Source organism: Cucurbita maxima, unplaced genomic scaffold, assembly GCF_002738345.1.
Source record: "Cucurbita maxima cultivar Rimu unplaced genomic scaffold, Cmax_1.0 Cma_Scf00006, whole genome shotgun sequence".
Classification (NCBI taxonomy): Eukaryota; Viridiplantae; Streptophyta; class Magnoliopsida; order Cucurbitales; family Cucurbitaceae; genus Cucurbita; species Cucurbita maxima.
In genome coordinates this window covers 1,111,764-1,126,952 of record NW_019272022.1, presented here as the reverse complement: position 1 = coordinate 1,126,952, position 15,189 = coordinate 1,111,764, and the positions used below count along the sequence as shown (strand labels likewise).

The 15,189-nt window shown below is 34.3% G+C and overlaps 1 protein-coding gene across 1 annotated transcript; it reads right to left on the bottom strand.

The window, feature by feature from the left end:
• Positions 1-10,363: 10,363 nt before the first annotated feature.
• LOC111480577 (trihelix transcription factor GT-2-like) lies at positions 10,364-12,254 on the bottom strand. Its single transcript, XM_023125697.1, has 2 exons — positions 11,866-12,254; positions 10,364-11,668 (listed from the first exon to the last, which is right to left on the bottom strand). Exons 1-2 carry the CDS (start codon positions 12,126-12,128, stop codon positions 10,534-10,536), a joined length of 1,398 nt encoding a protein of 465 aa, XP_022981465.1. The 5' UTR covers positions 12,129-12,254; the 3' UTR covers positions 10,364-10,533.
• Positions 12,255-15,189: the final 2,935 nt, after the last annotated feature.

Here is a 15,189-nt window from a genome sequence, read left to right as displayed (position 1 = left end):
TTTTTTTTTTTTTTTTTTTTTTTACTTGTTATTATTATTACTATTTTTTTTTTCTTTTTAATTTTCCCATGGTGTTGTTTTTCAATAGAAGTTTTATTCATTTGAGCTCACATCCACCTATTTGTCTTCGTCTATCCTCCTAGTCTTCTTTTTCTTCTTGGTCTTCTTTTCCTTCTACTATCGAATAATGGTTGGATTAGGGTTCTTCTTCTCCTGTTTTACATAGAATGGGCTGCTGTCTATTTTCCTTTTTTTCCCAAGAGTGGCTCTCTCTTTTAGTGAATCCTCCTTGCTTTTATACTATTCATTTGCTTCCAAGCTAGTACTGAAGAGAAGTAAATTGCCCACCTAGGATGTTTCTAATTAGATAGTCAATGACACACGTCGATTGCTTATATGGATTAAAATTTTCATGTCATCCACGAAAAGTTTGCATTCTAAATTGCTTTAGCATCAGGGTCAACAATTTGATTTCATATTTGCTACAGCATCATGGTTTAGTATAAATGTTCTAGAATTTATTAAATAACTCCATTAAATATAAAATTAGACTCAATTTATGTCAATGGATTTTTTTTCTCCTTATTGAACCACAATGACTACTTTATCTATACTAATAGAATAAATATAGCAATTAATGAAAAAAAGAATGAAAAAAATGGTGAGTATGAGTGCCCAATGAAATACAAAAAGACTCCATATATCTCACTCTATTTTTGGAGAGTGAGAGAGTTATCACATGTGTACATGTATACAATTTTACATTGGTTTTATAAATGTTCATTAATGTTTTAAATTAGTGTGAAGTTTTATAGTAGTTTTTCATTGTTTGCATGTATCCATGTTTTCCATTGCATGGTCTGTTAGTCTCAACTTCATTTTTCGATGCCTCAAAATTCGAGTCGTGATACAAGGGCTAGGAGTCCTCATAACGTTGTTGTAATGCTTTAAGGTTAAGTGAAATGATTGATTGATGTATGTTAGGTATGTTTTTTCCTGAAATGATAAGTCAAAATATGATTAGTATTATGTATTATAGTCGTGTATTGATGAAATATTTTGCATATCAAAATTTTTCTAAGTTTCATGTTTAAGAATGAATGACTTCTATATGTATGACCTTATGCATATATGTGATCATGAAATATTTATACATTTCCCCTTCAATTTTATACTCATAAGGAGGATCTGTATGAAAATGGTGCAAACCCGATAAAGCCTAGGGATTATAGAAGTGATACTTGTTGAACTGTGTGCATGGAAGTGATGTGTATCACGAGTATTAGAAATAAACTAGAATCTAAGGTCAGCTTTTAGATTCCACTCCAATCATGATAATCATGTTTACACATATATATGTATTTTCTGACTTAAACATTGAAGTTACTTACGGGATATTTTTAATCCTCAACCCTTTTTAACCCTTATTTTAAGGTAAGATTAAGAATATTATGTGTTTGATAATGGTTGCTACAAAAGACATGTGATAGTCCGAGTTTAACTTTGCAATAATTTTCATGTAAGTCATATTCTAAAAATTAGGTCATAGCTACCGCGACATGCCAAAGAAAAGGAAAAATAATGTCAATAAACTTGGTCCAAGCAAGAGACCAATTTTATCAATTATAATGCTACCAAGTGTGAACAAAAGTGGCAAAACATGGCCTAAGCCAAGCGACCTTACAAAGGCCATTATAAAACTATGGTCTAGGCACAACTTTGTAGTGGTTACCTTACTAGACCAAATGAACCTAAAAAAAAGACTTCAAAAGGTTGCACATCAGAAAATATTTGCACATATTAACCAAACCTTGCTCATGTTTTTGAGGTTTTAGTTGCTAATAAGCCAAAGCCATTTATTTGTTTCTTCATTTTAATTGCTTGTATTTTCCATACATAACTTGAACGAAGAGTTTAATGCCCCTAATTTTCTTGCTGAGAACATAGGCGCATTACTTTATTAATATATGCTAGAAAACTTAATAAAACCTTTCAAAATGAAATCATGGACTTATACGTTCAAATTAACGTAAATTCAAGGACGAAAATGAAAATCCTAAATTACCTATAAATGACTTAGGGAAACAATGCATACTACTATCCTAACTTAACTTCGATGATCATTCTAGTATCATCGTCATCCATATTTTACTTGAAATATAAGAGTAGCACTTGACTTGAGTATTTTATAACGTATTTAGTAAGTAACCTTGTGGATGTAGTAAGGTAATGCAAACACACACAACCCTATCTTTTTTAAACACATCATAACATGGTCATGAGCTCTTCTACAGTCCGTGTAGTGTTAGATGTGTGGTATTCAAACATAGCTTACGCACGCACACATGGACCCCTAGGTGGGCTCGTATATGTATGCCTTGAGTTTGGCTCATTGGGCTAAACTCGTTGATGCATTGTTGAACACCATAGAGGGAAAGTCCCGCATGATATCATGGTGAACATAAATATCGAAGGTACATGTTCATACTAACACAACGTAACATGAAATTATTTCGATGCACATGACGCACATAAATACATGAGGTCCCATGGCTTAAAATCATAGCATATAATAAGAAACAATTCGTCCTTCCTTTCATTCATGTCATAATACACATGAGTCATGTAATGCTCATCTTGGTTTTCATCATGTATCATCATTAGTATAATATAAATCTATAACATATCATCATTAGTATAGTATAAATCTATAACATGTCTTCACATGGAATGACATATTATGGCATAGCATAACATACATAGCATTTCATATCATATATAGTCTGGCATAATAGGACATCAAATAATATACATAACATAGCATCATAGGTCATAACATAACATACATAACATATCAGAATATTCATAATTATGACGCATGTAGAGGCCACGAGACATGTATCATCATACATATTACATCACACAACTCTTTTAACCAACCAACAGTAGCACTACTTACATGTTTGGTCTTGGTCAGTCTCTATTGTTACAACGCAAATTTTTCTATGAATCGTGATTCAAAACGACAACATGAATGTAACGAAAACATTTGAAAAATCATTAAGGTGAAACATTGTATTTCAAGTGAAATTTTAAAACAAATGTTCAAACAATTGACAGTTTTGGGAACGAAAAATAAGTGAATTCGAATACAAAAGAAAAGACTGGACTAATGTCCCGGGACATGCATTCCTCTATGACAATTCACATCTCTAATCACACCCTCTCTTGAATCGAAGCCTCAAGCACCTGAAAAAGGGAAACATAGCAAGGATGAGTATAAAAATTATACTCAGTAAGCCACCTACTTGTAAGTTCTCATCGCATCCTAAGCTTAACAAATTCTCATGGACTTCTAATTGGCTCTAGAACATCTTGGTCTTGTCTTAGTCCCTTGAAGCTTGCCCCTTGGGACTTGCCCATTGGAGCTTGCTCCTTGGAGCTTCTCTGGTCCTCTATCTTTTCATTTAGTCCCTAAGAGTTCCTTATGTCGAGTTGTAATGACTGGTGTCTCTCTATGAGACACTATGCAGAGTGGGAACACATTTTCCATGCGAAATGGTTAAGGAGTAGTGGGAACTAATCAGGAACCCCTAGTTCTCCTAGAAGCTATAGATACCATTCACACAACTAACACCCTAAGAACACTCCTGAGGTACTTCATTGTCGTGGTAATCTGTTAGGTTCCTAGGGAAGGGATATATCTAAACACAATGACTTATCATTCCTAACCAAAAATCCCTAGGCTTATCATATTAATAATGGATCATGGAAAATAATTGAGTGCGCATGCAACCATCATCTAGCATCATCATACATAATTCATGAAAATTAAACATACATGCTCAACGGGGCGATGATATCCATCAAGCACCCGGAGCGCGGAGTTCACAAATTCAGCACAAATTAAACATATGCATATGTATAACGGAAGCTTAAAGCATAATTGCAACACTCAGATAATTCACATAATGTTTTACACAATACATTCACGCTCATAATAATCAACTTGTCTAATTTCATTCATAGAAAGCTACATGAAGACCGTTGGTGTACTGGTAAGGCCAAAGGACATAACAAGAAACTCGTAATGTCCATAATGACTTCTGAAGGATGTCTTGGGTATATCTTCTTCTCTGATCCTCAACTTATGATACCCTGACCTCAAGTAAATTCTGGAAAAGTTGTTGCTCCCTATAGCTGATCAAACAAGTCTTCGATTCTCGGGAGGGGTACTTATTCTTTATGGTGACCTTGTTCATCTCTCTATAATCAATACACAATCACAAAGATCCATCCTTCTTCTTGACAAACAGAATAGGGGTTCCCCAAGTGTTACATTGAGTCGAATGAGACCCTTATCCAACAGCTCCTATAGTTGTTCATTCAATTCCCTGAGTTCTGTAGGTGCCATTATATAGGGTGCCTTGGAGATCGGCATGGTTCCTGGTTCTAAATCAATCCTGAAATCAACTTCCCTAACTAGAGGCAAACCTGGCAAATCCTCTAGGAAAACATTCATGAAATCCCTAAAGATGTGTATTGATGAGACTCTCTGCTCGTTACTGTTGTCTAGGGTCACACTAGCTAAAAATGCACTTGTGCCACTACGAATTATCTTCCTGGCCTTCAATGCTGTTATGACCTCTTGGAAGTGGCTCCCTTGTAGATAAAGTTGTCCACTAACGGGAGTTTGAGAGTCACTATTTGAGTCTCACAGTCTATCAAAGAGCGATTCTCACCTAGCCAATTCATACCCATGATGACATCGAAGTCTTGCATGCTTAACACTATCAGTGCGGCTTCAATGACACATCTTGATATTGTTACACTAGCCCCTTAACCCTATGGGTGCCTAACAATAGCTCGTGAGCAGGGGTGAACATTGACAGGGTGATCTCAAAAGGTTCCATCTCTAAATGTGCTAGCTCTACAAACTCCTCAGAAACGAACATATGTGTAGAACCCGAATCAAACAACACTAAAGTCAAATGACCAAAGACGGGTAGCGTACCTGTAACAATTGTGTAAGGCTCGCCATCTTGTCTAGCTATGCTTGTATGGGCTTCCGCTCACCCTTGTTGATGCTGAGCACCCCGACCCCTCTGATTCTGTGTCACAAGTCGGTTGGGATGCTGATCGTTCCTTTGAGGGAAATCTGCTGCAAAGTGCCCTGCTTGGTCACATCTATAGCATGCATATGTTCCTGCTCTGCACTCCCCCAAGTGAGGATGCCGACTATTAGGACAAATGGTCTTGTTCTGCACCGAAGCTTTCACTCGCTTATCAATACTGCCACACGGTGGTCTACCAGTTCTAGGGTGGCTCCGATCTGTCCTCTTCTCCTGAACTACGGTGTGGGATGAATGGGTTGATCCTAAATGTAACTTGTCGATGTGAGGCATGTCAATGAGGATCACCACCCAAAGGGCTTCTGCATAATCAGAGGATGTCTGGGCTGCCACATGCCCCTTTAGTTCCACCCTTAGGCCAGTAATGAATTGTTCGGCCTTCAATTCCTCAGTACTAACATATGCTATAGAAAACCTTGTCATCCTGTCAAATTCCATATCATATTCCTCCAATGACTTGTCTCCTTGTTTTGGTTCAAGAAATGTTGACTGCAGTTTGCAATGACTGAGTAGTATTTACGGAGGTAAGCTTCTTTAAACTGACACCTAGTGATAAACTTCCTTGTGGTACAATGATTCTCTGAGCGCCTTTCCACCAAAAGTGTGCCTCTCCTTTCAACATGATACTCCGGCAATTCATGTATAGAAGGTTGTTTCTATAGTCTCTAGCCAGTTCTCTGCTGCAATGGGATCTACCTTGCCTCCGTTGAAGGAAAACAGTTTATGCCTTTTAAAAATCTTTCAGGTAACAGGACTCCACAATCATAGCCCTTGAATCTTTGGTCCCTTGCATTGTTGTCTCATTAGCCATCATGTATGTATCATTTAGGTCATCAGAGCCTGATTTTCCATTGAGATTAACATGAATGCCTGTAATACATCCAGTATGGGTGTGGCTAACTACTGTATGGGCGGGACTTCCGTACTAGTGGCTGGCACTGATGGGACATCCTCGGAGAGGGGAGTAGTGGAGTCTATATCAAGCAAGTTTTGAGCCTTTGCCCTCTTTCAACGCTTTTTAGTTCTTGATGCCCGCAGTATGGTTCTCTCGCTAGTTTGGGGCGTGTCGCTAACCTCCTCTTGAGGTTCATGTTGTTTTACTTAAGTGTTGGAACAAAGGTGCCTTGAGCGACTTTTCTTCTTCCCCTTCTGAGTCCGAGCTCGATATAGGGTTTGTGCCTCTTTAGTGCCATTATCTACCATAACAAAAAAAGAAACTATGGTTATAATTCATTCGTATCAAATCTTCCAGATAATGCACAATTATAACACATATTAGGATCACACAACAACGCACACACTCGATCTAGATGAACACAAAAAACAGGATAGAGAAAATGCAAGGAGAATATTGGCTAAAGGTTTTATATTGATAACTATAGATATGTACAGTAAGAAAATACAATACAGAGAATATAGAAAGTACAAGAAGATATATATATGGTTCAGCTTACTATATATAGTTTTACCAAATATAACCATCTACTATATATAACTATCTACCATGGTTGTATCCTCCAAATGTAGGGCCTCATCAAAGGGCTCTGATTGGCTCTGATTCCCTTTCATCAGCAACAGATAGTGTAACGAAAGTACATACATATCTGATACTCTGATAGTACTAGATGATCTTCTCAACACCGGTTCAGGTGTCACTTACTCTATCGCTGGTTCCTCTGCAACAGTCTCAAGAGTTTTTTGAGTATCTACTACAACATCACTAGGTGATTTTTCTGCAACTCAACCTCAATTCCCACCTGCTTTGTTGTCTTGGAACCTTGCTCCACATCTAGTTTCTCAGTAGTAGTCTCAGGAATTTCATGAGTATCTGCTACAACATCACTAGGTGAGTTTCCCTGCAACTCAAGCTCAACTCTTACTTTGTTGTCTTGGAACCTTGCTTCACATCTGGTTTCTCAGCGGTAGTCTCAGGAGTTTCATGAGTATCTGCTACAATCACTAGGTGAGTTTCCCTACAACTCAAGCTCAACTCCCACTTGCTTCGTGGTTTTGGAACCTTGCTTCGCATCTGTATGGACCATTTCCAACCGCACTTTCTTCATTTCTCTGAAAGTCCTTGTGAAGCTAACTCGTTTTTGCTTGCTCATAACGCAGTTCTCACAATGACCCACATCAACAGATTTCAGACCTTCTAATACTTCTTTCGCAGCTAGCATCTTCATTACTTTCACGCTCATATGTCCAAGTCTATTGTGCAATATACTTGAATTTGAAGCACTATCAGCAACAGCAGCCATGTTCATGCACCCTGCAATGTTGTATAAAGTTCTAGATTTTATACCACATGCTACCACCATAGCACTCTTCATAATCTTCTACGAACTCTTCCCTAACTCTGTTGCATAACTTGTGCTGTCCAACTGACCAATAGAGATCAAGTTCTTCTTGAGACCAGGAATATATCTGACATCCTTTAATGTCCACTGATTTCCTGCCAGAGTTTTTATGCAAACATCCCATTTTCCTGTAATCTCCAAATCTTTGTTATCACCAAGATGCACCATCTCGAAATTTCCAGACTTGAAATTCCATAATGACTCTTTATTTGGAGACAAATGAAAAGATGCAACGGAATTCAAAATTCAGGATTTAATCAAACTGTCTACGCTAAAGATTAGAGCATCCCCAATGTCTTTTACTGAATTTATAGAATCATCATCATCTCCAGATTTGTGATTTTGCTTCCTCTTTGGTATTGTACAATTTGTCCAAAAATGATCTTTTTCTCCACAATTCCAACACGATACGTTTGGTCTATTTGAATATTTTTCTTGGTTCTTTGATTTTGATCGCCCTTTGTTTGGGCCCTTCGGTTTACTTCTTTCTCGTTTGTTAACACTCAGAGCACTACCAGATGAATTTTCAATTTCTCGTTTGCGAATACTTTCACTAAGAACTACATCTCGAATTTCATCAAACTTCAGCTTATCATATCCTCGTGAACTGTTGATTGCGGCAACAACAGTATCCCATGACTCGGGTAAATATGACATCAAAATCATTGCTTTAATTTCATCATCGAAATTAATTTTCACCGAACTCAGTTGACTTACGATCATATTGAATTCATTTATATGATCAACAACAAATCCATCGTCAGACATCTGTAAATTGAACAATCTTTGCATCAAATACATCTTGTTCATAGCCGACGATTTTTCGTACATATTCGATAGCGCCTTCAACAGATCTGGCGTTGTCTTCTCCTTGATGATGTTGAACGCCACGTTTCTGGATAGCGTCAACCAGATCAACCCTAACACTTGTTGAAACTTGAGCTTCCACTGTTTTGTGGTTATAGTATCCAGCTTCACCCCCAATAGGGGTTCGTGAAGATCTTTCTGGTACAGATAATCTTCAATATGCATCTTTCCGAAATCGAAATCGAATCCATTGAACTTCTCAATTTCAATCTTTAAGCTTTCCATCTTCACAGATCGTGGTAAATTTCGCCTAGCTCTAATACCAGTTGTTAGGACCACGCAACAACACACACACTCAATCTAAATGAACGCAAAGAACAGGATAGAGAAAATGCAAAGAGAATATTGGGTAAAGGTTTTATATTGATAACTATAGATATGTACAGTAAGAGAGAATACATAAAATATAGAAAGTACATTTTCAATGCTTTGCCTGAAGAGATATATATATGTGGTTCAGCTTACTATATATAGTTTTACCAGATATAACAATCTACTACATATAAATTATCTACTATATATAGTTTTACCTCATATAGTTTTTTATTATACATAGCTATTTACCATTTATGACAATTTATTTATATATCATTTACCATATATAGCTTTACTGTGTATAACGATTGACTAAGTTATAAATAACCAGCAGGCTCCATAACCTAACACAACAGAAAGTCGTGGTATACTCTTTAAATACTAGCTTTAATTTTGTCTCTATGTTTCAAACTCGTAAGTACATTTGGTTGCGAGCAGCACGTGTTTGATAGGCATGGTTATCGAGGATACGAATCTCTATCCTAAATGTCTACAGAACCTATGACATGGTGCTCTAATACCAAATTCGTCACGACTCAATATTTTACCATGAGCCGTGACACAAAACGACAACATGAATGTAATGAAAACATTTGAAAATGCATTAGGGCGAAACCATTTATTTCAAGTGAAATTTTAAAACAAATGTTCAAACAATTAACCGTTTTGGGAACGAAAATATGCGAATTCGAATAATAATAATGAAATTAAAAAAAAAAAAAAAAAAAAAAAGACTGGACTGACGCCCCAAGACATGCATTCCTCTGTCATAATCCAGCCCTCTCTTGACTCGATGTCTCACACACTTGAAATTATACTCAGTAAACCACCTATTTGTAGGCTCTCATCGCATCCTAAGCTTAACAAATTTCCGCATGCTTCTAATTGACTCTAGGACATTTGGTTCTAGTCTTAGTCCCTTGAGACGCGACTCTTGGAGCTTCTCTGGTCATCCGTCTGTTCATTTAGTCCCTAAGAGTTCCTTATGCTGAGCTGTAACGACCGGTCATCCGTCTTTTCATTTTGAATTTCTTTTTTCTTTTTGAATTGTTGTTCCAAAGGGTGTTAAAAGCAAATACAATCCTATCAAATCAGAATAATTAAGGAATTGATTGATAAATTTGGTAGAAAGTCACCAAAATTGCTTGGAACAAATTTTATTTTGCTATCTTCAAGATTCCCCTTTTGCTATAACACTTGGAAGAAGCTCATGTGATTTTTGGCATCTTCTTTGTGGGAAATGTCATTTCTTTGCACTGTGCTCAATACAATTCCTCTCTGTTCCTCACTATGCAATCCAACAAGCTTCCTTAATATTAAAGTCCATTATTCATAACAAATATATCATACTAAATGAACGTGGTTCAAAGTCAAAACATAAATATAAATTTAATTTATACACTAAATACACATCATTTCATTATATAATTTTCATTCAAATATACCAAATCTCAATCATTCTAAACCGACCCAAAATCAAATAAATAAAATTTTATGCATTAAAATTATATTTTTATTTACTATACAGTTATATATAAATATTTATTTTTTTTATTTTTATTATTCAATAATTTTTTTAATTAATTTTTAATTATTTTAAAGATAATTTTTAAAAATATATATTAAAATTTAAATAGACTATCTAAGATGAATCATTTAGTCCACAAAAAAAAAAAAAAAAAAAATTATAAATGAATTGTTAGTTTTTAATAAAAGGAAAAGGCAGTACGTTGGCCATCATTAGCATTATCAAAAACCCACTATAGACAACAACAATAATTATTATTATTATACAAATTTGAAATTTGCATTTTGGGACATGTAAAACAAAGCTTGGTGAATAGCTTAACCAATATTCTTGTTCAATCCTCCACGTCTGTGCTGCTACTTCCACCATCTTCGTCTTGGTTTCCCTCACCCTTTATTGTATGCACCATTTGATGATTGGCCTGAAATGGAGGTGGCCATTGTTGTTCTGGCTCCACCATCAATGGCTCCATTTGGGCATTCATATCAAAACTCGCCTGCTTCTCTTTCTCTTTGTATAAAGCATCCAACAAGTGGAAGTAGGGGCATGTCTTGGAGTCTTCTCCCCTTTTCTTCTTCCCATCTTTCACCTTTTTGAAGTATTTGTTTATGTTTTCCCATTTCTCTTTGCATCTCTTTGAGCTTCTGTTGTATCCAATCCCTCTCATGCCTGCTGATATCTCTTCCCATAATAACCCCTTTTGCCCATTCTCTTCATACTTCATCTCCATTTCCATCCTCAATCTTATTAACGCTTCCACTTCCGCCTTCGGCCATCTCGACCCACATCCTCCACCCGTGCTCACCTTTGCAATAACGTTATGTGGTACCGGTGGTGTCGAGGGAGATATTTTTTGCAAAAACGCGATGACGGCGGCGTCTTTTGCTGCGGTGATCGACATCTCTTGAACTAAAACTTGATGATCGTGATTAGCCCTTGTCATTTCCTTCATTCTCCATGCTTCATCTCTCAATTTTCTTTGATTCTCTATTCTCTCCAAGGATTCTAGGAATTTTAATTGAAGGCTCTCTTGCTTCTCTATCACTTCCTTTGTTAAGTTCACGAAGAAATCTCTCCACTTTCTCTTCTTCGTCTTACGAAACGTATCTTTATCTTCCTCCGACGCGGTCGACGACGATGTCGAGCTCAAAAACAACCCATTGGATGAAATGTTTTGAAAATTGAGTGGCAAAGAGTGGTTGATTGTTGTGTTGATGGTCGATGAAACAGTAGAAGCTGCGATTAGTCTTTGCGGCGGAATTGAGTGGCGATGGTGGGATTGAACGGAAATGTGGTTGTGATGATGAATATCAAACGCCTCTAATTCATCGGAGAATTTATATACCTTTTTGCTATTATCAGATTTCCCACATCGACCAATTTTGGTTCTTTTGTGATACTTGTAAACATTCTCGAATTTCTCCTTGCATTTTTTTGGGGTTCGATTGAATCCAAGCTCGCCCAATTTCCTGAAATCTCAAAACAAATTAAATTCAATCATATTCTTTGTTTGATCTTAAAAAAATATATTAACTTTAAAAAAAAACAGACAACCCATGTTAGAAGATACCATATAGATCAAATTGGTACATCTTTTTTATGTCTGATTTCATATGAATTTACCAAGATTGGTAACCCAAAACAAATTATAATTCACAAAACATACCTTGAAATTTCATCCCATAATGGAGCTTTGAGCGTTGCATCTCTAAAAATTGCATCCATGTCGGATCTTATCTTCAACAAAGCCAAGGTTTCTTGTCGAGGCCACCGGTTTCCACCAAAATTCTTCTCTCCATCTTCAAACAACATTAACCCCTTATCTTCTTCACCCGAATTCGACCCGCCACTGTCACCGCCGCCAACTTCATTCGGTTCTGCAGCTTCCGGGTGTGGCGCCACCGTGACGCGGGAGTCGACGACATCCATGGGAGGATTTGTGTAGACTACTTATTACGACCCAAATGAACACAAAAATAGTAGAAGTACACAAAAGCAACAAAAGAGGTGAAGATCAAAAAAGAGATTTTTATTTCTCTCCAAGCTTTTATTAGGTTAGTTATTAGATATATAAATGTGAAGGAGCTTTATACATACGGTCATTTTCTTTTTCTTTATATATATATATATATATATATATATATGCCTGTCATGATCCATGGCCCCCCTCCCTTTCTCAAAAATAAAAAATAAAAAATTTAATGTGATTTTTTTTTCTTGTTTTTTTATAAAAATTGTTCGGATCTGAGTATATAAGGAAGAGATATTACGAGATTTATATCATATTATTATGAAAATTGGTGGTTCGGAAAATATATAATGTAAGAAAAAAAGAAAAAAAGAAATTAGTTGGAAAGTGGTAAAGAGTTATAGATGGAGACGAGGGGATAACAAAACAAGTTGGCCTCATGTAGCTCAGCTTTGCCTTTTGGAGGTGCGTTTTGGATGCCATTGGGTATGTTACTAAATTACCCTTCACCTTTTTCTTCCAATTTTTTATTATTTTGAATCATAATCAAAATATTTTACAAGGTAAACAAATATTAAATATTAAATATTAAAAGAAATTTAAATAGCGACCAATTTAGTTACAATGTGGGCTACCATAATTAATGTCCAATCGCAATTTTAATGCAAAATTAAATATTGTCTCACCTTTCATCACCATTTTTATTTTATACCATCTTTTTCCATAATTTATTAAATACTATGACTTTCATGCTTTAAATTCACCTAATCTACAACTATATGTGTCGGGATCTTCCTATATCGTGAAAATTATCTACACGGCCTAATACATGCCCTTTTACTCACATGTATCATAAGAAAATTTTTAAAACATTACTTCAAGTAAAACACGCTTCATTTTGGAGTTTTTACGGTTAAGTCACCGAAAAGGAAAGTGTATATTGGTATACGTAGTAACTTTCGATTCTTTTAAATATTTTTTTAGTAATTTTATCCTTAGGGTCAAGTAAGTTGAGAAATCTCTCCGGATTTGATGCACTATTATTTTAGATAAAAAATAATACACGTTAATAATATAATATAAATTATCACCAACTTTGTAAAAGTAGATTAATTAATTTAACTTAAAATATGTAAAAAAGGGAAATATTAAAAGTTTTACTAACTGATAATTAAAATGGTAGGGGGGAGGGGGACCCACTACGTGCTTATTAGTGGGACTTTAATTATAAAAGGGTAATTTTTTTATAAATATATATATATATATATATAATTAGTTGGAAAATAAAATAATTGTTACGTATAATAATGAATATGGTAGGAGACAATGAGGTTAATAATTGAGATCAAACAAAAATAATAAAATAAAATAACAGGATTCATATTTTGTGTTGTTTTATTTTATAATCAATATACCAATTATTGGACGGAATAATAATAATAATAATAATAATAATAATAATAATAATAATGCAAGACGGTGAGAGCTTATTATATCATTTTATTTTTTACATTATAGTTGGCCACAAATTCTTATTCCTAAATCACTTATTTAAAAAAATATACCTTCTAAATATGTTTGACTTAAAAAAAAAAAAAAAAAAAAAAAAGCCCTAGTTCATTCTAGAAAGAAACATAATATATATATATATATATATATATTTCTACAACTGTTATAAAGTGGAATCTTTTCATACCATTTGTTACCAAATTTAAAATATTTTGAATTGAATAAAATAAATAATTATATCGTTGATTATGAATGGGAGTGTCACACCATCACATCTCCTATTTGATTGGTAGGATTATATTGTGAACTCTATTCGAGATGTTTGGGTGATCAACTCAATCCAGCCCGTCCATATATGCTCGGTTTAAATTATTTTCATCCGCCCGTTTGTGGTTGAATAAAATATGATATTGGGTAGGTGTGATTATCCTTAAAAGCCCTGAAAATTGAAAAAAAAAAAAAAGAAAAATGGATGAAAGGGAGAGACGTAATGGATTAATTAAAGAGAATTGGTGGCAAAGGCCTGGAATCAGATTCATTGCCCACAAACCCCTAATTACACATTTTTATTCAATTTTTAATTTCATATTTTAGGCAATTCATTTGTTTTTATTTTATCTTAAAATAAATTAATTCAGTCAAGTCACACGTGGAAATGAGCGAGATGATGACGTAACATGGTGGGTCCCACTTAGAAACAAAAACTAATAATTAAAAATAAAAAATAAAGTTGCTTGAGGTAAGGGGAGAGGCAACAAGCGAGTGAGTAGTCATCCATTTCAAACACTCATCTATAATAATTATTATTTTTTATTTTATTTATAATAATAATTCTTTATTTATATTTCAAATTAAATCACCAATAAATAAATAAATTATAAAAAAAATAAGAACCATGAAAATTAAACGCTTCTTGAATCAAGAGAGGTTAATTTAATAATAAATTGAATATTTAATCCTAATTTATATATTCCTCTATTTTTGTTAATTTTTTGCATTTATTTATTTATTTAAAAAAAAAAGTGGTAATTTTGTATCCTCTCTTTGATGGTTGTGCAATTATTTTAAGGAGTGTTAAGAATGATTAAAATAATTAATAAGTAAGAAAAAGGGAATTAGAAGTAGAATAAAATTAGGTGGCACAAAGATGCTACACAACGTTACTTTAACAAATATTTATTTATGTTATTATGAAGTTTATGAATCATTCAATTTCAATCACAATATATTATTTTATTTATTTAAAATATATTAAAATAAAAAATAATAATAAAAAAAAAGTGGATGGTAACCATGTTTTGTTCTTACTTCTCTTTGGTTAAGTTTGAAAGAAACCATATTTGGTAACCATTCTTTATTTGATGCTGTTTCTTTCTTTTAAACAACCATCACAATTATTCTTCTTGTTTTTTGTTTTTTTTTTTTTTAATTAAAAACTTAAAATTAATTTTAATATAACTTTCTCATTTTTTAAAAAAATAAAATTGATTTTTTTTTTTTTTTTTTTTTTTT

Excerpts from the sequence above, each read along its gene's own strand:
- LOC111480577 (XM_023125697.1), bottom strand. The coding sequence starts at position 12,128 with ATGGATGTCGTCGACTCCCGCGTCACGGTGGCGCCACACCCGGAAGCT. Across the intron at positions 11,669-11,865 it reads TTATGGGATGAAATTTCAAG|GAAATTGGGCGAGCTTGGAT; the intron begins GTATGTTTTGTG and ends TTGAGATTTCAG.